This window comes from Mustela putorius, unplaced genomic scaffold, assembly GCF_011764305.1.
Source record: "Mustela putorius furo isolate JIRA1106 unplaced genomic scaffold, ASM1176430v1.1 tig00003899_pilon_pilon_pilon, whole genome shotgun sequence".
Lineage (NCBI taxonomy): Eukaryota > Metazoa > Chordata > Mammalia > Carnivora > Mustelidae > Mustela > Mustela putorius.
Window position 1 is genome coordinate 3,897,448 of NW_025422048.1, and position 26,497 is coordinate 3,923,944.

At 46.0% G+C, this 26,497-nt stretch overlaps 1 protein-coding gene across 4 annotated transcripts in view; it reads right to left on the reverse strand.

The window, feature by feature from the left end:
* The window catches only part of MTM1 (myotubularin 1), a 90,752-nt gene that overhangs the window by 22,193 nt on the left and 42,062 nt on the right, over positions 1-26,497 (reverse strand). For all 4 annotated transcript variants that reach the window (XM_045067976.1, XM_004776625.3, XM_004776624.3 and 1 more), the window contains 3 exons: positions 24,650-24,751; positions 5,730-5,813; positions 3,560-3,709 (listed from right to left, as the gene is read on the reverse strand). In XM_045067976.1, the coding sequence (XP_044923911.1) occupies positions 3,560-3,709; positions 5,730-5,813; positions 24,650-24,751 (336 nt within the window). The remainder of the gene's footprint in view (positions 1-3,559; positions 3,710-5,729; positions 5,814-24,649; positions 24,752-26,497) is intronic.

The window sequence follows — 26,497 nt, forward strand, 5'->3', positions numbered from 1 at the left end:
AAAGAGTTCTATCACTTCAAGGGAATAAAAAGCTTCTGATACTACTTCAGTTCTGTAGCCTGCCCTGGATTTCTCTGACAGAAACAAGGAAATCACCCTGGTACAATATCTTTATATAATACCAACTCACTTCTACAGGTCATCTACCCAACAGTCTCAATTCTAGGAAAAGAAAAAAAAAAGCTTTCAGGATGACCACAGGGCTGCCAGAGTTCCCACAATGAAGCTTAGGGAGCCGTACTTTGCACACAAGCCTAGCACAGGGGCTACCTGGTTTCGAAGCTCGCGGTGCAGGAGAAACAACACCTGTAGAGGGAGCTAACAAGTAACACAATAAGAGCTATAGAACTGTCCACTTTAAGTGGGTGAATTGTTTGGTAAGTGAATTAGATCTCAAAGCTGTTAAAAAAACAAAAAGGGAGCCACAGTGTGGACTCAGGGCGAGGCACACCTCTGCCATCGCTGTAACCTGGGCACAGAGCTCACAGCCTCTGCCGCTCCCCTCTCCTGCTTCATCAGATGTGGGGGTGAACGTGACTCCATGGCCCTGCTGGGGGGATGACGGAAGAAAACATGTAACGTACGTTCGAGGGACAGGCCAGGTGGCCTGTGAAGTCAGATACTGAAAAGCAGACACAAGAACCAAAGAACTCCGTTACTACAAGGCCAAACACACTGTCATCTCCGAAGTCACCCCCTCCACGAAGGCATGACAGTGAAAACAGGCTACTGAGAAAAGATCATTACCACAGCGTGAAGGAGTCTTTGTGCCATGCCAGAGACCAGTAAAAACACCACTGTGGCCCCTGAGAGTCCAAAGGCTCAGAACTGGGAAGCCTCGGGATAAGCACTGGCTCCCCGGGACCTCCATTTTCTAACCGGCAACGTGGAGGTGACACTGGCCCAGCTTGCCTCCTATGGCCCTTGCTTTGAGACAGATAAGAGACAGGAGATCCTTTTAGGCAAGTATGAATGTATTTTAATTTTTCAGGTTTACTGAGATATAAGTGATCTACAACACTGTGTAAGTTTAAGCTGTATAAGACGTTGATGTGGTGCAAGACCACTTTTTTTTTTAATTTCATAAACACCGCAGCAACTTTTAAATTTAAATCAGGTCCTAGGCAAGAAACTGCCGTGTGCCACCACCAGTGGCTTCCCTCCCTCCGCCCCTCTTCTCCCGGCCTGGGAATTTAAGGCTGCAGTCACCACGCCATTAACAGACAATACTTTTGTAAGCTGGTTTGCTTCTTTCTTTTCTTTTCTTTTCTTTTCTTTTCTTTTCTTTTCTTTTCTTTTCTTTTCTTTTGGGATCTCCATAACCTTCTTAAAAAGGATGCTTGCTGTTTGGCTCAGGGCTATAAAGAATGGTCACTTCACAACACCAACTACCGTGACTGCTTTCAAAGTATAGGGTACTGTCTTAGGCTGTTCTGATTGAGGTTAGGATCTAGAAGCCAAAGATAATTAAGGATGTGCACACATATTGCGCCACCAAAAAGGTGTTGATCACAGCACTGTGGATAATAATAAAAGATTAAAGGGAACCCAGATGTCTCACAACAGAAAATGGATAGAATACATTACGGCACACCTACACCCTGGCATACAGAATAATTTCTTTTTTTTTTTTTCAAATAAAAATATGTTTCCATGGAAGGAAGTTTGGAAGGACATAGAGCAAAATGTTAACTGTGGTTCTCACTAGGTGGCAGACTCCTTTTTGCTTATCGGCATTTTGTAAAATGTCTAAAATAATTATGTTACTTATATGTCAAGGACTCCTGTAACTTTAAGACAAAGTAACTGAGTAACTGAGTTCTTTGAGAACACAGGAATGCATATGAGAGCAGATGTATGCATTCATGGAAATACTGATTCATGCAGATCATTTTGTCATTCAACAATATCTTATAATCGTTCTTGTCCTATTTATACACACAATAACAAGAGTGCTTTCTCATCAACTCTTTTTGTGTTTTTATATGGGCTTTTAAAAAAGAACTGAATATCAAATATTAATGATTTCACATTAAAAGCAAATACATTTTCTGGTGTACAGTCGAAAGTCAGGTGGTCAGAAGGTATATCAGAAAGAGGATATCATCTATCTATTATTAAATATTATTATTATCTATCTATTATTAAATATTCTTAAGCATGGTAATCTATAAAGATACAGACACGATGGAGAGCTTAGCCTTCATTTTATTAGGAAAAATACAGGTAGATTGGTGGCTGTTATGAAGTAATAAGGATCAATAAAATGGCTAAATAAGTAAAAAGCTAAGCATTCTACTGGCTCCACAGTAGACTCTCGCTCACTCAGGGTAGCAGAGACTAGTAGGTCCAGATGGTAGCTGAGCACAGCAGACCGGGCCCAGTTGTTTCATCTCTTCTCCTGCCCTAAATCCCATGAAATTCTCTCTCTTGCTCTCTCTCTCTCTCACACACACACACACACACACAAACACACACACGCATGCGCACACACACACACTTGACATGGTACATGTTCAACTGAATGAAGGTAAAACAAAATCCATCCATACTACCCTAGCTTAGTTCTCCTGTGGATGAGACAGTGGGCACAGAAAAGTATGTCACAACAGAGCAGAAGAGGAGTAAGTAAACTTGTAACTCTAGCCTCGTTGGCACAGTACTCTAGCAAAACGAGCTAAAGAACATATGTTCAAGTATGGAACCACCAAGAGATCATTAACATATGAACAGACACTCATAATCAGAGGAGCGAGTGCATTTTAAAAGTTGTGATTCCTATTATGTTGACATTCTACAAAAGTTTCACATGAATGTCCTTTTAAGGACAAAAAATGTCTAGACTTGGAGTTAAAGGCAAGGTGACATTAAATCTTCATTTCTTCAATCCTTGTTTTTCCAAAATCTGTTATTTAGAAAACCAAAACAAAACAATGTACTTATTATGACATGTCCTAAAAATTAAGAGGGGAAAAAATTCTCTAAATTTTTAGTCAATAAAATTTATGCACACAAAGTAGACAGTATGACTCATACATAAATATTTAAGAGCCAAAGAGAACTTTGTGAACTAGGTCCAATGATACCGTAAGTATACTGTCTGGAATAATCTGCACTTGGCTCCAGTTTGCTAACTGCATTCAGAGAGCTTGCAAATGTGATGAGGACAAGCTAGACCTACTAAAGCTGCCATGTGCTCTATGTCATTTCCAGTATGATTGAGCCGACGCTCATGGAAAGCCCATCACACGTCACGTACAGTATTACAAAGGTGAAAACCAGAAACCCTCCTCTTTCCCTCTTTCCTTCCAGCTAGCACTTGGTTGACTTATGCATTACTTAGACCCTCTCTCAAATAAGAATTAGTTTGCACTCATTCTCTGACCTTGATTGTGAGCTCTGGAAGATGGGTGCTGTCTTAGTTCTTTTCCCAGCAGGCGTAGCACTTTGCACTCAGAAGGCACACTGTGGCCTGCAATTCCAAGAGTGTTTCTCTGACCTGACTATTTTTATGGGCTAAAAGGCAATCTCTGAGGAAAACATTAACTGTAGTACTCACTGGAATCCGATTTCTGGATCTAAAAGTTGCAACTCTCCTGAGATCGTCATCTGAGGCACGATATGGAACCACCAAGAGAGCAGGGTAAGTGTCACAGAGTTCATAGCACTTATTGATAAAACTTATTCTCCAGTGGTGATTGGGCAAGCCCTGTAGGAAAAAAGGAAGTCTAAGTCAGTACTCCATGACTTTGTACCTGGATTTGGCCTTGGGTCTCCTTTCTTCTTTCTAGCAGAATCTGCACATGCTTCTTTGACCACAGGGTAGTGACCGTCTACCGATTTATACTAAAGGGAGCCAAATCCATAATCCAGACAACATAAGAACACAAGACAAAACACTGGTGGTTCCCACAATTCTAGAATATCATTGATGAATACAGATTCTCTTGAATTTGAGATCTTCCTTTATTTCATGTCAAGCTATCTCTTACTACTTGTACAATAAAGATAAACCCAAGTTCATCCCCCACCTGTATACCCCACCCCCACCCCAAAGAAAAGTGCATCATGTAATTTCAACCTGTGTCTAACTGAGGATAGAAAAGAGATTGGGCAACTCCCTCTCCCTGCTCAAAACAGAGTGAATGCTTCAGTCTGCTCCAAAGTAGAAAGAAGCTAAGTTTATGAAGAAAGTCACAGAGGGGAAATAGAGGAAAACCCCTCTGGGGAGGCTCATTTCGCCACCTCCTAAAAGTTTTTTCAATCAAGTGGTTTGGGATTGGTGATTGCCCTATAGGGCTGTGTGAGAAATACAGTCATCTGCATTCTAAGCACACTGCTAAGGCGACAGGGAGACAAGGCGTACACCTCCCGTCCTGTCATTCACCCACAAAACCGTATCTAGTATGGACAAGATCCAGAGGTGGTGGAATATTCTCTCCCCATACTCACAAATACACAAATACACAAACAAAGGTGAGCTATGTGGGTGCTTGCTTTGGGGACAGACATTGTACCTTTTCCTTAGGTCTGGTCCTATAGACCACGGACCAAACAGGTGAGTCTGATGCTGAGTCCAATTAGAGAGTTATAAGTCCCATGAGAAAGTTATAGGAAGAAAAGATGAAATATAATGGCAGTCTAAAACAAGATACCTTTCAACAGTTCATACATGCATGCAATCTTAAACAGGAACTGTCTTGTATCAAGCTAGGAACACTGATCTAAAAAAAATAAGTCTTAATATGTCAGTAACACTCCAAAACTAAGATACAGATATTTAAATACATGATGCTACAGAGGTCTCCAAAACATGCAAAATGTTTTAATGGTCTTTCTTCTGCCTCAATAACTGACCCAGAACAGAGGTCATTAAAAAACGAGAGGTATAGATAGCCTTCGGAAACTCAACGCTCTAAAGCTGACTTCCGGAAGCATAGGACATACTACCTCATACATGGGATTCAAACTCCTGCACCCACATTCCTGAGCATCGAATCTGCTTACAAATATGCACACCACTGGTCAAGACTAAAAAAAAAAAAAAAAAAAAAAAAAAAGAGAGAGAGAGAGAGAGAGAAGAGAAAATCAACACAGGTCCTTGGTAGTGGAGGTGGTGGCCAGAAGGTTCTTCTCAAGTCTAGGGTTCTAAGATTTTACTTTACCTTCACTGCCTTTTCATATAAGGCAATCAGGCTTGATCTGATTCTCAAAGCTCACCCGACAAAAGTTCCCAATTATTTTAAGAGCTGTGTAGGATGAGAACTATGAAAAACTCCATCACATAACTCCAAGCTAGCCTACAGATTTGGTTAAATCAGAGGTCAAATTGTGGCTTTTGGACATAAAACACACAGGTTCTTCTTCACAAAAGTGCCACAAGAGACTTTTGTCCCTGAATAGCAGCACTGTACCACCGTGTTTCTTACAGCACAACAACCATGCACGTGGGTGAGGTTTACAGAAGAGAGCAGCAAAAGCAATTTGAATATCCATCCATCAAAGCTTTCTTGGAAAAGACATCATTACAGGGAAACCATTCTAATTCATTTCAATCTGCAAATCAGAATAAATATAATTTGAATCTAGCTGTCAGTGATAGTCAAGCTCCCAGGTACGTAAATATATAGTGACACGAATTCCTAAAGAGTAAGGTATAGAAGTTTGACTCCTCTAAATTCCAAATATTTGATTCATTTCATATGTCTGCGATTTGCTACATGACTTACCTGCCTTCTGTATTCTTCGACTGGGTTATAAACCATCCACCCATCCACGTTAAACTTTTCTTCATTTAGAAATGCAAATATGGGCTAGAAAAGGCAAAAGGAAAAAGAAAAGAATTTCAAGTTCCACGTGACGGAATTGATAGTCTCCTAATTCCATGTCCTCTGGGTTTGCCTACCATGAAATCACAACCCAAAGCGAGACTTTCAAAAAAAGGAGTAAGAGTGGGAAATGAAGACCAGATTTAATGCTACCTTCTAGCTTGAGTAAGCATTACTTCTGAGACCTCAATTTTCTATGGCTACAAACATCTCTTTTCATTTGTTCTTTTTAAAAAATGATGTTCCACAAACATCAGATTTCTAGACCAAAACATACCTATCTATTTTGAACAGCATTAGCAATTGATCAGGTAAAAGCCACTTAAAAAAAAAAAAAGAAATTCAGGAATAATCACTAAACAGATGACTGTCTCACAAGGGAACAATACCATGTTTATATCTATTTTAAAAGGGAAAGGACATTAGGAAAATTCTTAATTAACTGTTCTCAGTGAGTTCTGAATCGATGCCCTGACCTCCACGCAATGATAGGACGTGGCCCTCTTTGTGTCCCTGTGCTCACTCTGGAGGCGATATTGACGAATTTTACAGCTTCAAATGCCATCTGTATTCCAGTGACTCCTAAGTATTTCTGGCTCTCCAGCCCTGACTTGGATCTGCACACCTGGCTGTCCAAGGGACCGCTCCACAACTCCAGCCTGCCTCCAGAGGCATCTGGAAGACTCAGAAGTTAACACGTCCAAAGCCAAACCCATCCTGCTCCTCTCACAGCCTCCCCACTTCGGTCGATGGCAACCCCATCCTTCTAGTTGAGCCCAATACCTCGGTGCCATCCTCATCAGCTCACTGCCACCGCCCTGCTCTAAGCCTCAACCATCTCTGCTTGCATCACTATAACCTCCTAACTGGTCCCCTACTTTGCCTCTTAACCTCTAAAGTCAGAGTAACAGTGTCACAACCTAAGTCAGCCCGAGTCATTCCTCTGCCCCAATCTTCCTGTGCTTTCCATCTCACTTGGAGTCAAGGCAGAAGTCCGCCCAGTGGCCTACACACAGCTGTCCGCCATCTGGCCACAGTCCCTACCAGGCCTCTGCTCTCCCATCGCCCCCTCCGCTCCAGCCCCGCCGACCTCCAGTTTCGCTGTTCCCCCAAAGCACCCAGCACATGCCAACGTCAGGGCCTTTCCACCTGCCGTCCCGCTGCCTGGAATCCTTTTCCCCCATGGCTTTCCCTTTTATTTCTTTCACATCTCTGCCCAAATGTAACCTTAGTCAGTGAGACTTATTCTGACACCCTACAGAGAGACTCCATGCTACCCCTCCCAGAACAGCACCCCTCTTCTCCTTCCCATCTTATTCCCCTGTTACCTACGACCATCTGACACACTGCACGTTTCCTTGTTTGTTTACTGTTGGACTCCCACTGTTCCCTGCCCTAGACCATGGGCTCCATAAAGAGAGACACCTGCTTGGGTCACATCCTGTATCCTCCGTAACCGAATGGTATCTGGTCCACAGTAGGCAGCATACATACTCGTTGGCCCAGAGAAAATGCCCAGTCTATACAGCCCCTGTACAACCACGTTCTCGCGAAGCACCGGGTTTGGGCACTTTTTCCTCTCGGTTATCTTCCCCGCCACCCACTCTCCTCTGCTGTCGTCCTGCAACTGTGCACGCCAGCCTCCCCTCCCCTACACTACACGGCATTTCTGGAAAAGCCTTGCTCGGCAGCAACAGCTTTATGTATTCAAAAAGCCAGAGGTTTAAGGTAAAAACTGACTAGGAGACTGCTCTCCGGACTGTCTTCTTGAACTCTCTGAAGCACGGGGCCCCCCCCAGCAGGTCTCAGGGCAGGCAGTGGTAGGCCCAAGCGCTGTGTAGTCTACGGCGGGCAGGACACCAACCACATGATACTGAGCTAGCTAAGCAATCCGCCGAGGCTTCACACGGACACGGAACCCCCGGCAGTCCTTAATTATTCCTACCACTGCGGGATATGAATGATTCCTGTTACTTGAAGTTTAACGCAAAGGCGGAGGGACTTTTGATGGAAACAATCTGTAGCACGCATCAACGTGCTCTGCTGGCGACCTCTGGCACTGGAGAGCGTATGATCAGCTCCGCCCGCCACTGCGCTGCTCACATACGTGTAGACGGCGGTGGTCTGAGACACAGGGCTCCTACCCCCTTTACAAGACCCATATGCTGCTTTCTTGAAATGAGTTCCTGACTTCCACGTTGTTGTTTTTTTTTTTTTTTTTGGTTTATTTTGTTTGTTTGTTTTTAGTTATTTGCCGTTTTCCCATGCAGCTCAAGTGAATATGGCAGCCTTTTAAAAACAGAATAAAATGACTAACTTGAAGGCCAGATAAAGCTTTCTCTCCAGAAAAATCGTCATGTGTGTTAATAATGCCATCAGGACCCTTTGGCTTGCCAGCAGCATTTTCAATGTAACTGTTTCTCAGTTACAAATAATAAAGCAACTCCTTTCTTGCTTCACATATTCTCTTGTATCTTATATTAAAATTACTGAGGTATATAAGTTCATAAAATCATTATCAGAAGATGAAAGTTATGTAGCCCAAACCAAAATTATCTCTATAATTTCTTTTTTTTTTACGATTTTTTTATTTATTTGACAGACAGAGATCACAAGCAGGGAGAGAGGCAGGCAGAGAGAGACGGGGAAGCAGGCTCCCTGCCGAGCAGACAGCCCAATGCGGAGCTCGATTCTAGGACCCTGAGATCATGACCTGAGCTGAAGGCAGAGGCTTAACCCACTGAGCCACCCAGGCGCCCCTATAATTTCTTTAATAGGTTTGCTTTTAGGCAACTCTGAATACAAGTAATATAAAAAATTGTCATTAATAGGAGAGTGGGTCCAGTGTCCTTGTGGTAGCAACATCTCAGGCGGCCTAAATGACATCCAGATATACAGGATGAGTCAATGAACTGGCATCCTTTACCTCTGAAACATGCCTCTGAGAACTCTGTGATGGAAACAACTCCCAGGTTAAGAGCTAAGAGCCGGACCTGGAGCTCAGATATTTCAGGAAAATTTATGAATCAACCAACAGCCAGATAGTCCTGGTCATGAAATAACACAGGAGCATATCAAATACTGAATTGGAGCTTAAGGTCGAAAAGACCAGGTGTCTAAACCAATATTTTAACCATCCAAATAAATTAGCTTACAATTACAAGAAAATATATATATATATACATTTTAATATTTTGTCTATTTGAGAGAAAGGGAGAGGGAGAGAACAAGCAGGGCAGGGGAGAGGAAGAGAGAGTCTTAGCCAGACTCTGCACTTAGCACAGAGCCCAACACAGGGCTCAATCTCACAACCCTGAATTCATGACCTAAGCTGAAACCAAGAGTTGGATACTTAACTGATTGCACCACCCAGGTGCCCCAAGGAAAAAATATTTTAAAAAAACTATTACTTGTTAGTTTTTAAAGAAAAACACAATTCAAACATGAAGTTGTTGGTATCTGGCTCCCCTGAGGCAAGCTTTCCAAAAGAACCAATGCGGATGTTTTCTAAAGTTGGATGTACCCAGACTGATTTCCCAGGTTATTTTCATTTTTACCTATTTTTTTTTTTCCTCTTAAAGATTCAGGTAAGAGAATGAAGCAAGAGTTTTAAAACAAGCTCTCAACAGGATAACATAAATGTGGATTATTACCAAAACTACTTACTAAGTATTAAAGCAAAGCAACAAAACCCTTCACCTGTACCTCATTATTACAGAGTACAAAATTCCCCACAAGTGGTGACTTGTGACAAGTCTTAAGCTCCTGTCCGAACACTGTTAAAACCTAAGGTTAATGGGTTACATGCCTTGAGATTTTTAGCTGTCATTGATTTTCTCTTCTTTAAGGCTTTGAGTCTTTTCGGACTTTAGCAGAGGGCTGCCATTTCCAGGGATTCCTAACTCTATCCCTGGATCGCCTGAGAGCCTCTCTTAGGGAACCAGAAGTGCCATGAAGAAAACTTTCCTTTCTGAGGATGGAGCAGGGAGCCGGGCGCGTAAGCCGGGTTACAGTGAATCCATCCTGGCAGTGACATAACTTCAGGGCCTGGGGACCCTGCAGCAGGAGTGCAACTGTGTGTGCGTGGGCAGGGGTGGGGGGGGGACAGCTCCGCCTCTGGGCCCAGAACAGTTCTGCCCCATGGGGGCTTCGGGAGGCCCTCCACGGGGCTGGCCACACCCTACCTCAGAGTCAGGCTGGGGCAACAGGGGCGGGTGCCCAGGGGTGCCTGGGCCCCACCTTGCCCTCCCTCCCCACGGAGCCAGAATTTCCAGGGGTGGGGGGAGGTGGGGGTGGTCGCCCCTGTTCAGTGCCCTGATCCTGAAGAGCCACGTGCCATACAGGATACAGGACCACACTCAGGATTACAGCCCAAGGCTTCTATGTGCACAGGCTAGCTGGGGGGCTGCTCCACTATTTTTTTTTTTTAAGAAAGTAATTTTGAAATACTTAGAGATTCACAAGAAGTTACAAAAATGTACATGGAAGTCCCATGTCCCCTTCACTCAGCCTGAGCCATCAGGAACACCTTGCACAGCTAGAGCACTGTATCCAAACCATGAAAGGACACTTGCGTGCCTACCCTGGCTTCAAGTGAGCAGGCCTGCCTTCACTTGGCTCTAGACTAGTATTTGGGCAATTCACCAATTCAGATTCCTACTAGTTAAGAGATACCATGCATGGAGACTTAAGGAAAAAAAAAAAAGCAATCATGTGCATTTTTTCCAGGATTAAAAATAGCACAATGTAACATTTGAAAAATGTTAAAGGACAAAGTTGAGATGAAAATCTCTGATTTCACACTAGGGATAAAAACAGCTCTGACAAAGAGAATGTAACTTGTCATTTAAATTTTCATACATTTATCACTGTTGTTGTCTTGTGGGGTGGGGGATAAAACCTGAAGGACAACAGGTTTTAGATTTCATTTAATTAGCCATTATTTAAAACAGCCCCTATGTGAAGATGCACAAACTCACTTAAAACACCTAGATTGGATTTACTGCTATTTAATAGGCTCTATAAATACTGAGCAACTTGCTTAGTTTTCTTCTTCAAGGTGGGAGAGCTGTCTGTCCGTGAATTAGAGTTTCTAGATCTCATGAAGCCCCTCTCAGACAGCCTCTTCCCCCAAAGACTTGGCAGGTTGTGTCTCAGAACTGGAGGTTGGAGAGTCAGATGTGTAAAAATTAAATACCATTCAAAAGGGAGGCGGTTACAGAAGAAAACTATTTTCATAGTACCCAAGGGAATGAACTGATAAGCTATGCAGATTTAACAGTGCTTTCAAATGATGCTGCCACCAGGCATGGACACAAGTTTGAGGAAAAGCAGACCCTTTTTAGGAAACAAGCAAACTCTCTGAACACCCAGCACTAAACATCTAGGGGGCTGTTCACTCACTCCTTTCCTGATGGAATTCTGCAGTGTCTGAACAGGAACTTAAGTGGCCATTTTTAAAATTTCGTTTCTGAAATTGAAGACACCTGCCTTTTTAAAAGATTCCATCTACCATTTCAGGGTGTCGCAATGTAAAATCACCTCATTTTCATCTTTCGGGTTACACTTAAGAAACAAGACCTCTTTGTATAAGGAAAAAGAATGCTTTCATTAAAGTTGGCGCGGGGCGGGGGGGAGCCCAAAATTTTGAGATAGAACTATAGGAGGTAGTGAAACTTGGAAATTTTTCAGTTCAAAGTAACATCTTTCATGCAACTGCATCAAAAGTAATTTCATCCAAAAGTGTGACAAAAGCCTCCTAGGTCAAAAGCGGCTAACACATAAATGACCATTTACATCTCCGTTGGCTTCAATAATTCTCCTAGTCCTCTACCCGATAGTGCTAACAGCAGTCATTCTGCTCGTCTTCCAGGATTCACCTCCTCCAGGAAGCTGTCCTTGACACCAAGCCCCTTACTTCCCCCCTCCCCTGATATCCCGCGCACAGGCGTCTGCAGTCCGTGTGTCTGTCTGTCCTCCCGACAAGCGGGCATGAGCCCAGCTCCCCGCACCTAGCCATAGGCCGGCAGGCATTGTGTAAGCGCCTGCAGAGCAAACACAGAGAGGAAAGGATGGAACGGAGGATGAGGAGGAGGAGGGCGGAGGAGGGGCCTGACCTAGCAGACCTTCCATTTTCTAAAGCCTCAGTGGTTAAAAGAACGTTACTGGTACCTGAAGGGTGACTGATGCAAGAAAAGAAATGTTCCAAAATCAAACACAAAGAAGTGTGTGTGATAAAGGTGGTATCGTACACGGGAGCCCTGAATAAATTCCAAATCAGTGAAATATTTACATTTTAAAAAAGAAACTGAAGTTTTAAAGGAATATCCTAGGGAGAATTATTCTACAACTCTGAGCAGGGAAGACATCCCTACCAGTGATGTAAAACCCAGAAGCTATGAAAGGAAACTCCGCAGACAAGAGTTCAACCTAGCAGGCCCGGCTGCTCTCCTGAAACAGGTCCGCTCGTGAGGTTGGCCCTCGGCTGGCCCCTGGGAAGCTGGGTTCTCGGGAGAGTTCCCATAGCTCCTTAACTGATAAGAAGGGTTTATGGTGCCTCAACTGTATAAAAGTGTTTTATTTTATCTTATTTATTTATTTGAGAGAGAGAGAGAGACTGAGAGCATGAGAGGGGAGAAGGTCAGAGGGAGAAGCGGACTCCCCTTGGAACTGGGAGCCTGATGCGGGACTTGATCCCGGGACTCCAGGATCATGACCTGAGCTGAAGGCAGTCGCCTAACCAACTGAGCCACCCCGGCTCCCTGTATAAGCATGTTTTATGCTTAATCTCTGCTTTCCTCCTGAGATGCAGTGATTCGGGTACCTGCTAGGCAGATGGCGCTGCACTTTCCTGGTTGGTGACACTTCCCATGTGTTGTCTCAAGTTGTTGCTGTAGGAATAAGTGTCTCCCGTGTGACTCTACTGGGAGAAAACTCTGGAAGTTTGTGCCTGGTTTCCCCCCAGACTTTACCCATGTGCCTTTTCCCTTTGCTGCTTTTCCTCTATACCTTTTTGCTATAATAAATCACACTCGTGAGCATGACTGTATGTTAAATCTTCTGAATTGTCTGAATGAATCATTGAACTTGGGGTGGTCTTAGGGACCCCCATCGGAAAAAAAATGATAAATACAAAGATTTTTTAAAATTCCTATAGCAAAAGCCACCATAGTCAGAAGACATATGGGGAAAATATTTGCAACTCGTAATATGAGTATGGCCATTACATAAAGAACTCCTACAATTAACAAGCAAAAGACCAAAATCCCAAAGGAAATATAGGCAGAAGCTACAGACAATCAATAGAAATACGAATAGCTCAAACCAAAAAGTATTTAATTCTGGGGCACCTGGGTGGCTCAGTGGGTTAAACCTCTGCCTTCAGCTCAGGTCGTGATCTCAGGGTTCTGGGATCGAGCCCCGCATCGGGCTCTTTGCTCAGCGGGGAGCCTGCTTCCCCCCTCTCTCTGCCTGCCTCTCTGCCTATTTGTGATCTCTCTAGAAAAAAAAAGAATATTTAATTCTAGTCAAATAGGATAAATACAAAATAAAACTATGAATCCACATTTTCACCTATTAGATTAGTGAAGATAAAAAAATCTGGAAGTAACCTGGATTGGTGCAGTGGGCAGAACGGTCCCCCAGAGATGGTAGTCCTACTCCCCGTGACCCATGTTACATCACCGTGCGTGGCAAAGAGGAATTACACTGCCAATGGAATTAAGATTTCTAATCTCCTGACTCATTTAAGAAAGGAAGAATACCCCGGACATCGCAAGAGTGCCAATGTCATCGTAAGGGTCCTGAGATGTGGAGGGAGGCCAAAGAGTGGGAATCAGAGAAGGAGAGGGACGACGGAATAAAGTTAGCAATTCGAAGGACTCCACCACTGCTTCGGCTCTGACGGAGGAAGAGGCTGTGAGCGAAGGAACGTGGATGCCTCGAGAAGCTGGAAAACACAAGGAATGGACTCTCCCCTAGATCCCCAGAAGACACACAGCACCACACCCCTTGACTTTAGCCCAGTGAGACCCATTTTGGACTTCTGACCTCCAGAACTGTAACATGACAGACTCGTGTTTTTCTAAGCCTCCAAGTTTGTGATCACGTGTCCTCGCAGCCACAGGAAACGAACGGAGTTGGAGGGGAACAGGCGCTCTTGACGCACTGCATGTGGGGGGCGAAGCCAGTACATCTTCTTTTCCTGACAGTGGTAACAGCAGCCACTCTGCTTCGAAGGACTTATCCTACGACATACACGAGCACGTACAAAATGATGTATGTGCAAGGTTACCCACCACAGTTTACGTAGCGGCAGACGCCCGGAGATGACCTCGGTATCCATCCATAAAGGTCATAAAGAGGGCGAAGCGGCCCACTCATCCGGCAGTAGCTTTTGGTAAATGTAAAAGCAAGGTATGGAAGAACACACAGCTTACTCCCGCCAGGGTCAGAGGGGGACAATACGACTAACAAGTTACATGACCAGGCTTAAAGTACCACTGGGTGGACAGTAACAGATGGGCAACACGGGTCATCTGTGAGGAGGGGAACGGGACGTGTGAAGGATGCTGGGAGCGGGCTACTCTCACAAAACACCTGCCTTAGTGGAGCCAGGATGACAAGTTACCACAGACGGGCTGGCTTAAAACAATGAACATTTACTTCTCACAGTTCTGGAGGCTGCAAAAGTCTAAGGTCCAGGAGTCATCATGTCTGGGTGCTGGTGAGACCCACTTCCTGGTTTACAGAGGGTGGCCTTCGTGCTGTACGTGATATGCTGGAGAGCACAAGCTCTCGCCCCTTCCTTTACCTGTCAGGTCAGTGATCCCATCCTGGGATCACTCATCTAAGCCTAATCACCTCTCCAAAGCCCCACCTCCAAATACCATCACACTGGGGGGCTTGGGCTTCGGCACGGGATTCTGGGAGGACAGAAACATTGAGTCCGTAACACTACCTTCTAGAGGTCCCAAGTTTTCAATTATGGACACGTATTAGCTATTTTTAAAATTATAAAGTAGCGCTTGTTGAATAAAAGCCCTTTCTAAACAGAATATTCTTACTGATGACTTGGTTGCTGCTGGTTCTTAATTCAATCACTCTACTGACCTTAGTATATTATCAACAAACATTTACTGAGGACCCACCTCAGTACAAGGTATTAAGTAGAGAAAAAGATGAGTAAGACACAGGCACTGTCTTTCACAGGTCAGAAATTCTCCAAAGGACAGTGACCAGGGCACAACTACTGGTCACGAAAAGTGGAGAGCACAGATAAAGCATTTGGGGCTCCAGAGAGAATGCCTAGCTTACTTCTAGAGAGATGGGCCTGGAAGGGTAAGATGACCTTGGACATGATAATAACAATGATGACAAAAAGGCGTAAGTGGTAGCTAAACTCAGCGAATACGAGGCCAGAGTGCAGGAGGGGGTCGGAAAAAGTGGGGACAATTGAGAGGTGAGGCCACAAAAGTAAACGCATTTACACGAACAGAGAGGGAGGAACTGCCAATGTCTCGGGAGGTGGGGGAATGAGAGCCGAGTCCCAGGGAGAGGACATGCAAGGGGGGTCTGGGTAGGAGACAGACAGAAAGCAGGAAAACCAGCCCAAGTACTATTCTACCACTTGAGAAAAAAAGAGACAAAAACCCTGGGTTCAGTAAACATTCAGGAAAAGGGAAATCTTCCAGTGGTGGCCTTGATTTTGGAGGAAGAGAAGATACCATGAGAAAATGGGAGCACAGAGAGCAGGTTTAAGGGAAAGAGGAGAGATCATATTAAAGGAACCTTCTGGTATCAGCTGAAGTTCTAGATTGTTAAAGGGAAACAGAAGCTTTGGATCTGGCAGGTCAGACGGGCAATGCCGGAAGACAGGAGAGGGAGAGCGACTGATGAGGAGATGGTACAGAGCAAGAAGGAGGGGGTAGAACCGACTTCTTGAGGACCCACACTTGGACAGCAGAAGGAAGCAGTGGAACCTGCAAGGAAGCTAGAGAGGTAGAGGGCCGGGCGCTTCCCGTCTCAGAAACGACCGGGAGAGGCATCTGGTATAGATGCCCTGAGCCTTCTGCTGGAAGCATCTTTAAATGCTGGATAAAACAGGAACCTTTTTAAAAATGCTCTACTGAGCTAGCCAGCGAGGAACAAATACTCAGAAGCTAAATACTAACCACAAACAGGGGGGAAAAGTGCTGGCCTTTACCTCAGAGCGCTCACAGAATAGATTCTTCACAGCCTCTTGGAGTACAGGAGCTGGAGGACACGAAGGCCCAGGGCCACCCAAGATGCCAAGACGGGCATCAGCCTGCAAACCGCCTTCAGCAGAGGCTGGCCTCCTCCCAAGCGTGCACAAGCTCGTGTGAAGGACAAGCAGGAAGTAAGCACCTGGGCCTCCGAGGAAATCACCTGTCCAGATCAGGGGTGTTGATCGAGGGAGGAAAAAAAAAGTCTCCATTGCTGTCCCCCACTGGCAATCTGTAGCCACAAAGCCGCTCTGCAGAAAACTTGGATGGTCAAGAGCACATCAAACAGGGAATCTAGTTTGTAACTGCCCCACGCCGGCAGTGCCCTAAGATGCCCGGCGGAAGGAAACGTCAAACCACCTCCGGTCCTGGCCTCTGAGTATTCCCGCAAAGGTCCGAGGAATAGGAGTTCAGAAGCAAGAAGCACAAGACATTTCGGGAAATGAGGCACTGCGAGCCAGCAGGTAAGAACTCGGCAGAGCAGGCCCGGCCGAAGAGCGCCACAGCGGATAAAGTCAAGGCCACAAGATGACACCCCGGGAGCCGGAGGGCACTCCGGGTATCAGACCACCTCCCACTTCACGTGTTTTACAAACATCCTCTTGTGGCTCCTCAGTAGTTCAAAAAACCTTTGAAAGGAGAGGTGGCTTGCGTACTTGCAGGGTCTTGAGTCCCATTCAAAAGAACAGCTCCCCTGGCGTGGGAGGGTGAGAAGCAGAAGAGCTCTGTAGGGAACGGCTGCCGAGCCGTGCGGGCAGGCAGAGCACGCTGGGCTTCTGACCACGGAGGGCCCCGTGGGGCCCGTCCTGTGGGCAGCACAGTGCCAGGAGAAGGGAGGGACTGAAAGAGACTGAAAGAGACCAAGAGAGACCAAAGAGAGACCGAATGAGACCAAGGAGCAGGGCCTGGAGGGGGCAGGAAGCACGGGGAGACCCTCAGTCGGCCACTTACTGCTTATCCAAGAAAAAGAGTCCTAGGCAAAGCCGCATCTAGGCTGAAAAGCAGGTAGGTGTGGTGTGTGTGTGTGTGTGTGTGTGTGTACATGCAAGGTACTGCTTCTCATTTCAGCTGCCTTCTGAAAATGAGCTGTTTGCTTTTATCTATTCCGTGGCCACCCTAGAAAGTCCACTATATTTCAGGCTGAGATTTTTAAAATCTCAAAGCAATTTAAAAAAATGTCCCCAGTTTTGGACTGAAAACGGAAGGGCCGGGGAAGAGCACCCTTGCTTTAATTGCCTATTCACAGGATCCTCTACTCTCATTTGGGCAATTGAAGAGATGTGCGCCCCCATCACCCGCTTCGGTAATTTTCATGCAATCATTTTTACAAGCAGGTATACTTGGACTGGAGCCAGAGTGGACACAAGGTGGAAATGACACAGTGCTTAAGTGGTGGGGGCAAGTTTTGATGGGGTTCACCAAAGTTAGGCAAAAAGAAGTGAGCGGCTAAGATTTTGAGAAGCGAAGGCAGCAATCTCAAATGCCGGCACGCGCAGCGGGACCCTCTCCTGGAAGGCACGGCGGCCGTCTCGAGCACCTGGCCCCCCCGCGCTGCCCGCCGCAGTTAGCGCCACGCCATCCACCTGCGGAGGGCTGCTGGTCTCCGCAGAAAAGCCTCCGACGCCCAGCTGTTTCTCGCTCTCAAAAGCACAGCCAGTAGTCTGCTCTCCTGTGCCTATTCCTACCACCCACCCAAAGGTCAAGTTTACCAAAGCAAACAAAACACCAAAAACCTTTGCAACCACACGAGTGCTAATGAGCTCACAGTGTAACAAGAGGCAGAAAACACTGTGATGCCCAAGAGCTTAATCCAGAATGGCACAGGAAAGTACAGAGCGCGAGGACATACACACCCAAATGCGCCGCACTACCCTGGAAGCGGGAGGCCTGCCCGGCGTCCAAAGGTGGACCGAAGAAACAATGGGAGGCCTTTTCTAAAGACGATCACTGCTGCCCCTATGTCACATTTCTACTTAAGATGCTTTCTGCACTTAACACACTGAAATTTAAGACTTCCAACCAATCCTTTATCCAAGTACAACCAATGGTTTCTTAATAAGGATAGAAACCTTATCCACATGGCATCCTTCTTTTACGGGCCTTAAAGTGTCTCACATATTATCACAATTATTTTATTAATATTCTGGGGGGAAAAGTGTGTTGGGGCAATCATCCTTCTTCTCATACACTTAACTGTATGCCAGACACTTGTACACAGTTTATGTTTAATCCTCACAAAAACTCTATGGGGTGGAGATGATTATCCCCCATTACAGATGAGAACACTGAAGCACGTAAATATTACACGGCTTCCCAAGTTGTCAAGCAGGTAAGTGACTGAGCCAGATTCAGACACGGGCCGCTGGACCGCCCAGCATGTGCCGTGAGCACGCACCTTGCTGCTAAACTCTGTAAACAAGTCCTCTTCCTGGCTCTCGCCCATCCGCGGCTGCCCTGAGTGTGGAACCGCGCCCCAGGCTCCATTCCTTCCAGCTCTCCACTTCCCTATGTGAGGCTCCCCACTCCATGATTTTTCAAATTTTATTTTTTCCAGTGTTCCAAAATTCCTTGTTTATGCACCACACCCAGTGCTCCATGCAATCCGTGCCCTCCTTAATACCCACCACCAGGCTCACCCCTTCCCACACGGCCCCCCTCCAAAACCCTCAGTTGTGAGTTGGGGGAAATCGGAGGGGGACACAAACCATGAGAGACTGTGGACTCTGAGACACTCCATGGTTTTTGTCAAAACTCAAGCCCTTCATTTCAACAAAATTCAAGAAAGTCCATGCAAATGCTTACAATTAAAAAAAAATCACTAAGATAATATGCAGCTGATATAACATTTTCAATAATATTAACCAAGTGACGTTTTTGAAGACAGTTGTCAAGACAGATGAAAGTGCCTTTACTAACCTAAATTTACTCAAGCCCATTTATTTATTTATTTATTTATCAGAGAGAGAGGGAGAGAGAGCAAGCATAGGCAGACAGAATGGCAGGCAGAGGCAGAGGGAGAAGCAGGCTCCCTGCTGAGCAAGGAGCCCGATGCGGGACTCGATCCTGGGATGCCAGGATCATAACCTGAGCTGAAAGCAGCCGCTCAACCCACTGAGCCACCCAGGTGCCCCTACTCAAGCCCATTTTATTCTATGTATTTGAGCATTACGTAAAAGGTTGTTTTTCAAACTTTCTAGATTAACATAAAGCCATACACTTTGTACCACGACCACCTCCCTGCACACACACACACACACACACACACACACACACACCACACCTCTGAAACAATGTCTGACAAAACCACATGTGCCCATGGTACGTATTGTGCTCTTAGTACTTCTTCTTCTAGGCCATTTAAAAATGCTGGTTGCAACCTAGTAAATGGATTTCATGATTCATTAATATGTTGGGATTAACAGTTAAACACTCATCTGAAATTTATATTCTCTCTGGTTATCCCAACTGGGTGGGAAATGAGCAAACAATAAAGGAAATCAATGAAAGAACTACTCTGGCATTGAATGAGCTGCCCCAACAACTAATTACTCTCTTTGGTAGCTCTGTTAGGCTCTAATCAGATCTATACAGTTTTCGTTCTCGCCTTTGAAAAATTACGTCAGAACCATTGACACATTTCTTTTTTTTCAAGACTTATTTATTTTTTGAGGCAGGGGTCAGGGCAGAGGGGAAAAAAGAGAGAGCACCTCAAGCAAACTCCCTGATGAGTGCAGAGACCGATCCGGGGTTCAATCCCAGGACCCCAACATCAGGATCTGAGCCAAAACCAAGAGTCAGACCCTTAAGCCACTATGGGTCACCCAGGCACCCCAACATTGTCACATTTCTTATGAAAAGGTATCATTTACCTAGAAGTAGTGTTGAGTCACAAGGTAGTTTGTGAACTTGGTACAATTTCTAGTGTTCATAAGACAAGATAGAAATAAAGCAAGCAAAAACACTTGGGCTGAAGTAGAAAATGTTATGGGAACAACGTCCAAGTCTGACTGGACCGACAGAATACGGAAACCAGCAAATTAATAGGCTAGGGTTGACTATGTGTGGCTAACCTGCTCAAGTTCAACTCACAGTTTAAGTCCCGACTTGAACACACTGATCGGTGAAAATGCTAATGGGTAAGGAGGCCAGACAGAGCCAAAGGGAGGGTCTGAGAGCAAAAAGCCCACTCGTACACCATTCACCCTCCGGCTGGATTCGGAACCCAGCTCTTCCGGCTTTCAGACACCATTTCACGGGTACAACAGCAAGCTTACTTCTGCCCTCAAATGCTTACAATTAAAAAAAAATCACTAAGATAATATGCAGCTGATTTAACATTTTCAATAATATTAACCAAGTGACGTTTTCGAAGCAGGGCCGTTTGTCCTGTTTGATGCAATCCGGCTTAGGTTAGGCTTCCAGGAAATCCCTTTCTGGCGCACTCTCGCACTCCCCACGGTGGCAGTTTGAAAACTTTTCGTTCTCTCCTGTCTCAGAGGAATACTTGTTCCTTCTCCTTTCCCAAACTGGGCTTAACCCCATCCGTCTCTGCCTTGCCTGGGATCCTGCTTCAGAAAGATCCCTTCTCTCTGTTGCGTCAAGAAGAGGCAAGGCTCCGCACAGATAACATTCATTCGCCTTCCTCAGCTTCTAAGCGAAACACTGGTTTGGACTTCTCTGTTACACACCAGTGTTACTTACCTAACCTGGGACCCACGGATGAGCTTCAGAGGGGATGGAACCCTAAAATTCTATGTCAAGTTTTGTACTTAAATGCATTCTTCAGGGGATGAGAAACTATAATTTGTGTCATGTTATCAAAGGAATGCATAGCTCTGAACAGACTAAGAACCATGATTTCAAATCTACATCTCTAGACCCTTTTCTGAGGGGCAAACCCAAAATCGCTGCTGTCAATTCTGTCAAAAAGTCACAACGCTAACGGCCACACAAACAAAACACAGAACTCCCCATCCCTCCCTCCTCGCCCTGTCTTCCACCTGTTTCCCCAAACAAAATCCCCGTCTGGCATTCCTGCTCTGTCGATAGCGCCCCATCCGCCTCACCACTCAACCCGCAAACCCCAGAGGGAAGGATGATTCATTCAGCTTCTCTCACCAAACTGCTGCCCAAGCTGGTCGTCCTCCACCCCGCCTGGCTACCGGCACCGCCGGGTCCTAGGTCGGGCACTGTGGACCTCTCGCCTGGCCCTCGGACCGCCCCCACCTTCAGGCTCCACGATCTCTCTGCTCCGGCCTAGTCATCATGAGCTTGTGTCCAGTTCTCACTCACTCCAAAACCGTCCGCAGGTCTCCACCCCGTCTCCGGTTATTAGCTCCTTCCCTAGCCAAGCTAAGACCATCCACCGCACGAGCCCAGAGCTCCTCCTCCCGACGCTCCGACCAGAGAGCCCGGCCACCCTCGTGAACACCCCGCAGTGTGCCCTGCTTTCCTCCGCTGTGCCAAGGGTCAGGGTCTCGCCTCTGCCTGCAACTCCACTTCCTCCACTGGAAAGGATGGCCACCCTTCGAGGCTCAACCCAAATGACTCAAACTTCATGCAGGCTTTCCCATGCAGGCTGGACGTGTTCTCTTCTCCCTGGGACTCCCCAGTGGACTTCCTGTGCATTTCTCTTACAACATGAAGGTAACTCTTCCATTTGGGGGCCAGACACACGTGTCCTAGCACTTCTGTCACATCCCCGAACGGGACTAGGTATTATTCCCTCAGCCCCTCCTCCTGCTCCTCGTCTGCTCTCCCTGCTCCCCGGCACCACCCAACACAGTATCCCGAAATGAAGCTGATTCACGAGACAGTTGTACACGGTGACTTGAAAAGCAGGAACAGACAATCCAAAAGCCATGGCAATAGCTGATCTGTTTCTACCTGTATCTTGTCTTGTTTCAGTGACTAGTTTAATTTTTTTTTTTTAGAGATGACTTTGAGTGGTTAAAAGTAAGGGGATATAATTTTCCAAAACTTTGTATAAGCAATCTGGCTGACATTTTTTTCTCAAGTTTGTCACTTCCCAAGGAAGAAGCAGGGATTTCTAGTGCAGGCACAAAAACTGATGCCAGGAAGCGCAGACAAGAAGGCAACCCTGTGCTGACTGCTCCAGCGACAGCGCCCCGCACCCCCAGACTCTGGTGCTAAATCCACGACATCTAGAAATGTGTCCTGTATGCTTCCATAAAATGGATTTTTCCTTCACTTGCTAATAAACCTGAGTTCAATGAAAAAAAAAAAAGCCATCATTATACAACCCCCATGCATAAGTCATTATGGTGAGGTGAGAGAGAGAAATAATGACAGTTCCCCGCCTTGATAAGCCCAGCGTATAGCAGGGGGCCAGGCAATTCCTACATAATTATTAGTAAGGCGGACTGAGGGACGTGCTCTCACAGAGGGACCTGCAAAGCCAGAGGCAAGACAAATCCTGCAGGGGGAGTGGGGGGGTGGCACCACAGGTATATAAAAGGACTTAGGGCTCAGCAAGGCAGTGGAGGATGGGCTTTAAAGAGACAAGGAGCCTGCAGGTACAGGGGACAGAGAAAGCAGACTCCGCTCTGAGAAAGTTCTGTGTATATCGGAGGAGCACAGGCAGTCCTGTGTGCTTGGAGTGTACAGTATAAGCTGTGGGAAGTCGCCGAGTTTGTTTTTGTTTTTACGAAGAGTGGGGCACTGTGACGTGATTGCAGTTCAGTGACAAAACCACTGGCAGCATCGTGAAGGGGGGAAACTGAAAGAAGAGAAGCCAGTCGGGAAGCGCCGCCTCAAACAGGAAGCCCAAGGAGAAATGGGAAGAACCATGGGGGAGTCACTGATGAGGAGAATCTACAGGATTTGGAACAGATGAGGCTCCGGGAGGCAAGGCACAGGGACAAGAAGACACTTGACTTTAAGTTCTCAAACCTGAGCAACTGGGGATCCTGCTCACTGAGCTGTGGCATGTAGCGGTGAGGGGGCTGGGGGAGAACAAGCCTGTGAGGCTCGAGGACTTCCAGAGGAAGATGTCCGAGAGTTAGGCTGGTGACGCCCACCAGAGGCCAGTGTCGGGGCTGGATTTCGAAATCAGCCACACAGCAGTGACAGCTTACGCGATGGGATGAAGCGAAAGCATCAAGGCAAGCAAGTAAAGTGAGTGGGCGGCTGGAGGCGACCACCGTAGAGATGGCCCACGAAGGACAAGACAGGAGCCGTGGAGACTGGGAAGGGCAGTCAAGGTAACAGAACAACACGGAGACCAGGACTGGCTGGAATGGGGTGCTCCAAACCACTGAATGCCGGGGCAAGAGCAAACAGCACCAAGACTGAAGTGAGCCACTCGATTTGGCCATTAAGAGGGCCTCCGTTCCAGGAAGGGGCCTACAGTGAAGCCGGATACCGAAATGCGTTGGAGGAATGAATAAACCAGAGACAAGAACAGACTAGAATGTTCTTTCCAGAGGTGTAGTTGGAGGCGAGAGATGGGCCAGTAGTTTAGGAGAAAGCAGGTCTAATACTTGACTTTTTAGAGGAGTAAACCCTAAAAGAGACAAAAGATGTCAGAGAAAGGGGATCTTACAAAAGACGGACTGAGGCCTCTGCTTCTTCAAACCTGCTGTGTGAGCCCTTCTTCAAATTTCTGATAATTTGGGGCCAGATACGCAAAGCTCAAGAAAGAACGTGTTCCCTAACTGAATTTTCATGGATAAGACTTACATTCTCACTTTCATAAATATTCCAAAGATGTGTTCTCATAAAACTCTTTTGCCCTAATCGTTAAAGAAATTGTTAAGTACTGAAATAGGTTTTACATCACACATTTCATCAAAAACTGAGAAAAGGCTGAAAATGTGTTCAACTCTGTATCATTACATTTGTTTTAAGCATTACATTTGAATCTGTAATCAACACATGACTCATGAGGAGTACTTCCTAAATCTTTCTAGACCTCCAGTCTTTGTATAATTGTCCCTTCCATCAACCATGAATTTCCTTTGCCCGGAACAACTGCTGATGAAATTTGGGAAGAGAGAAACCTTGTCTCACCAGGAAAAAAAAAATCTCAGGCCCTTATCACCAAAATACCTAAAAGACAGCCTCAGGAAGAAGGGCTGCGTTACCAATGGTCCCCTTCATCCCCTTCAGTCCGTGCAAGGGCATGGACTTATCCTAGACTCACACGCATATTTTTTTTTAAAGAATTATTTCCTTGTTCTTCTCTTGTAGACAGTTGCCTCCAAGTCCGTTTAGAGCCAAGCAGGGGAGAAGGGGTGGGGAGAGAGGATGCAAGCAAGGCCTGGTGGCCGAAGAAAGGCCCCCACAGTCCGCCTCACGGCCTCCTGGCTTTGCAGAGGATGAGCCAGGGCTGGGGGCGCGCGCGGGGAGGGAGAGCACAGGCTGCCATGGGTGACGCTTCAGTCACCTGGGCCGGGCCATCCCACACAGACTAGCAGAGGAGAGGCCTGCTCTGCCTGGGAATGCTTTAATAAACACCCTGGCACTCACGGCAGGCCGGGGAGCGCGGCGCAGAGAGTAAATGAAAGGGGAGACACCCGAGAACCTCCCGGCGCTGCGGAGAACCCTGGAATTTACCAGACTGTGGGCCAAGGGGAAGGCGTATCTTGTGAGGATCTCAAACATATCCCTTCTGCTGTGGCCTTCCTGTTTCAGCGCGAACCTCAGGTTTCTCATGTCCTGGGGGGAGGAGGGGAAGCAGAGAAATTTGACAGTTCAGTCTTCAGATCAAGTGACAATCCTTAGCAAAACATCTCTTCAACTAAAGGAGCGGAAGATTCACTTACCTGGAAGGGCAGTTAATCTAGATTACTAAGAAAATCACTTTGTTTTTGTGTGACATTTGGAAATATCCAGTTTAAGAACACCTCAAAATACTCCCATTGCGGTCATGAATGTAAAGACAAAGCAACTAGTGTTAAAGAGAAGACAGAGCTAAAATCATTTTCTAACAAGAAAAATCAAACCTGGCCTTGCGTACCATCTACGGTGTCTCCTTCAACTGGTTTCTGTGGTATTTTAACTATTGAAGAGTATTTTATTCACAGAACTTTTCAAATGCGTACCTGCTATCACATGTGAGCTCAAAATTGTCAAACATGTCATGAAAAGACGGAAGCTCTCTCCCTCTCCCTCATGCTCCTCTCACGTCTCAGTCTAACAAATCAGGAAATGATTGGCACCGCGCTCTCATCCAGGTGACGGAACATTGTTCTTCCCATCAAGCTGTCTTGCACAGTGTTCTACACAGACCACAGAGGAGTACCCTTGTGCTTTCATGAACTAAACACTAACACTCAAAACTGGATTCTAAAAGGGGCTTTCAATACATATCTCTTTGCTAAGCAAGAAAAACTTCTCATACACTGAAACCAAACCAAAAACGACAACAACAAAAGCTCCCTTAACTATCAAGTTGCATCACCTATCAAATATATAACGTCCTGCCTTCCTTTTAAAGCCAGAGTTGTTCAGGTTGTCTCCTGAATCAATCACGGTACTGTGATCGAGTGGCTGAACAATCAAAACACCAATTCAATTCGGAAAAATGAGCTCCATCCTGGACCCTGGGGGACTTCGGGAAGGAGGCGGCTGGGTTGGTCCCTGTCCTTTTGGATGTCACGATCTTTACATTTTTTCAGTGTTTTTTAATGTAGCATCTCAGGAGCACGGGTAAAGCTCCCTAACCCTTTGGCACAAAGGACTAGCAAAGGCCTTGCTACATACGGGGCATCCCAGAATGCCACTGGCAGCAGAGGTGGTACGAAGAACTAGACCCGAAGACCTTGACCGAGTGACCCAAGACCGCTCGCTCTCTATACAGATGGCACCTTCTGGGTCTTGCCACCTCTAGGATTCTGTGCTTTCATTTCTAGAAGCACAGAACTGAATAAAATCCAAAAACCGATTCACAACATATTCCAAGGAAACCGGGATATTAGCTGTTGGCTCATGATGCAAATCGGTAGTCAAATGGAAGGGAATAATCATTTCAGGGGGATGACACACCTCCAGAGGATTTTACAACTGAGCCACCAGCATAGCGCTGGGCAGCCGAGGCTCCATGGGGCTCGGAGACCTGTGTGCAACTTTCCTCCTCCCAGTCTGGGGTCAGCTGATAATTCTGCACCATCACTGTACGACCACCTGGCCGGAGTTTAGACCATTTCTAGATAACCATTTATTCTGAGCCATCCGTGATTCCAACAACTGCGTTCTGTGTGCCAAAGCGCAAGTGATTCAAGCAACTTCTGGTTGCCATCTGATTCAGATGTAATTAAAGGACAGAAAGAATTACTACCTCATCTTGCCAACAAGAAAATTGAAATGGAAAAGGCAAATGACTCACGGGCGGCAGCTCACCAAATCTACGACAGAAATATGAGCATATCCTAAGTGGTAAGTTCCACCTGGTCTCCTTAAGGC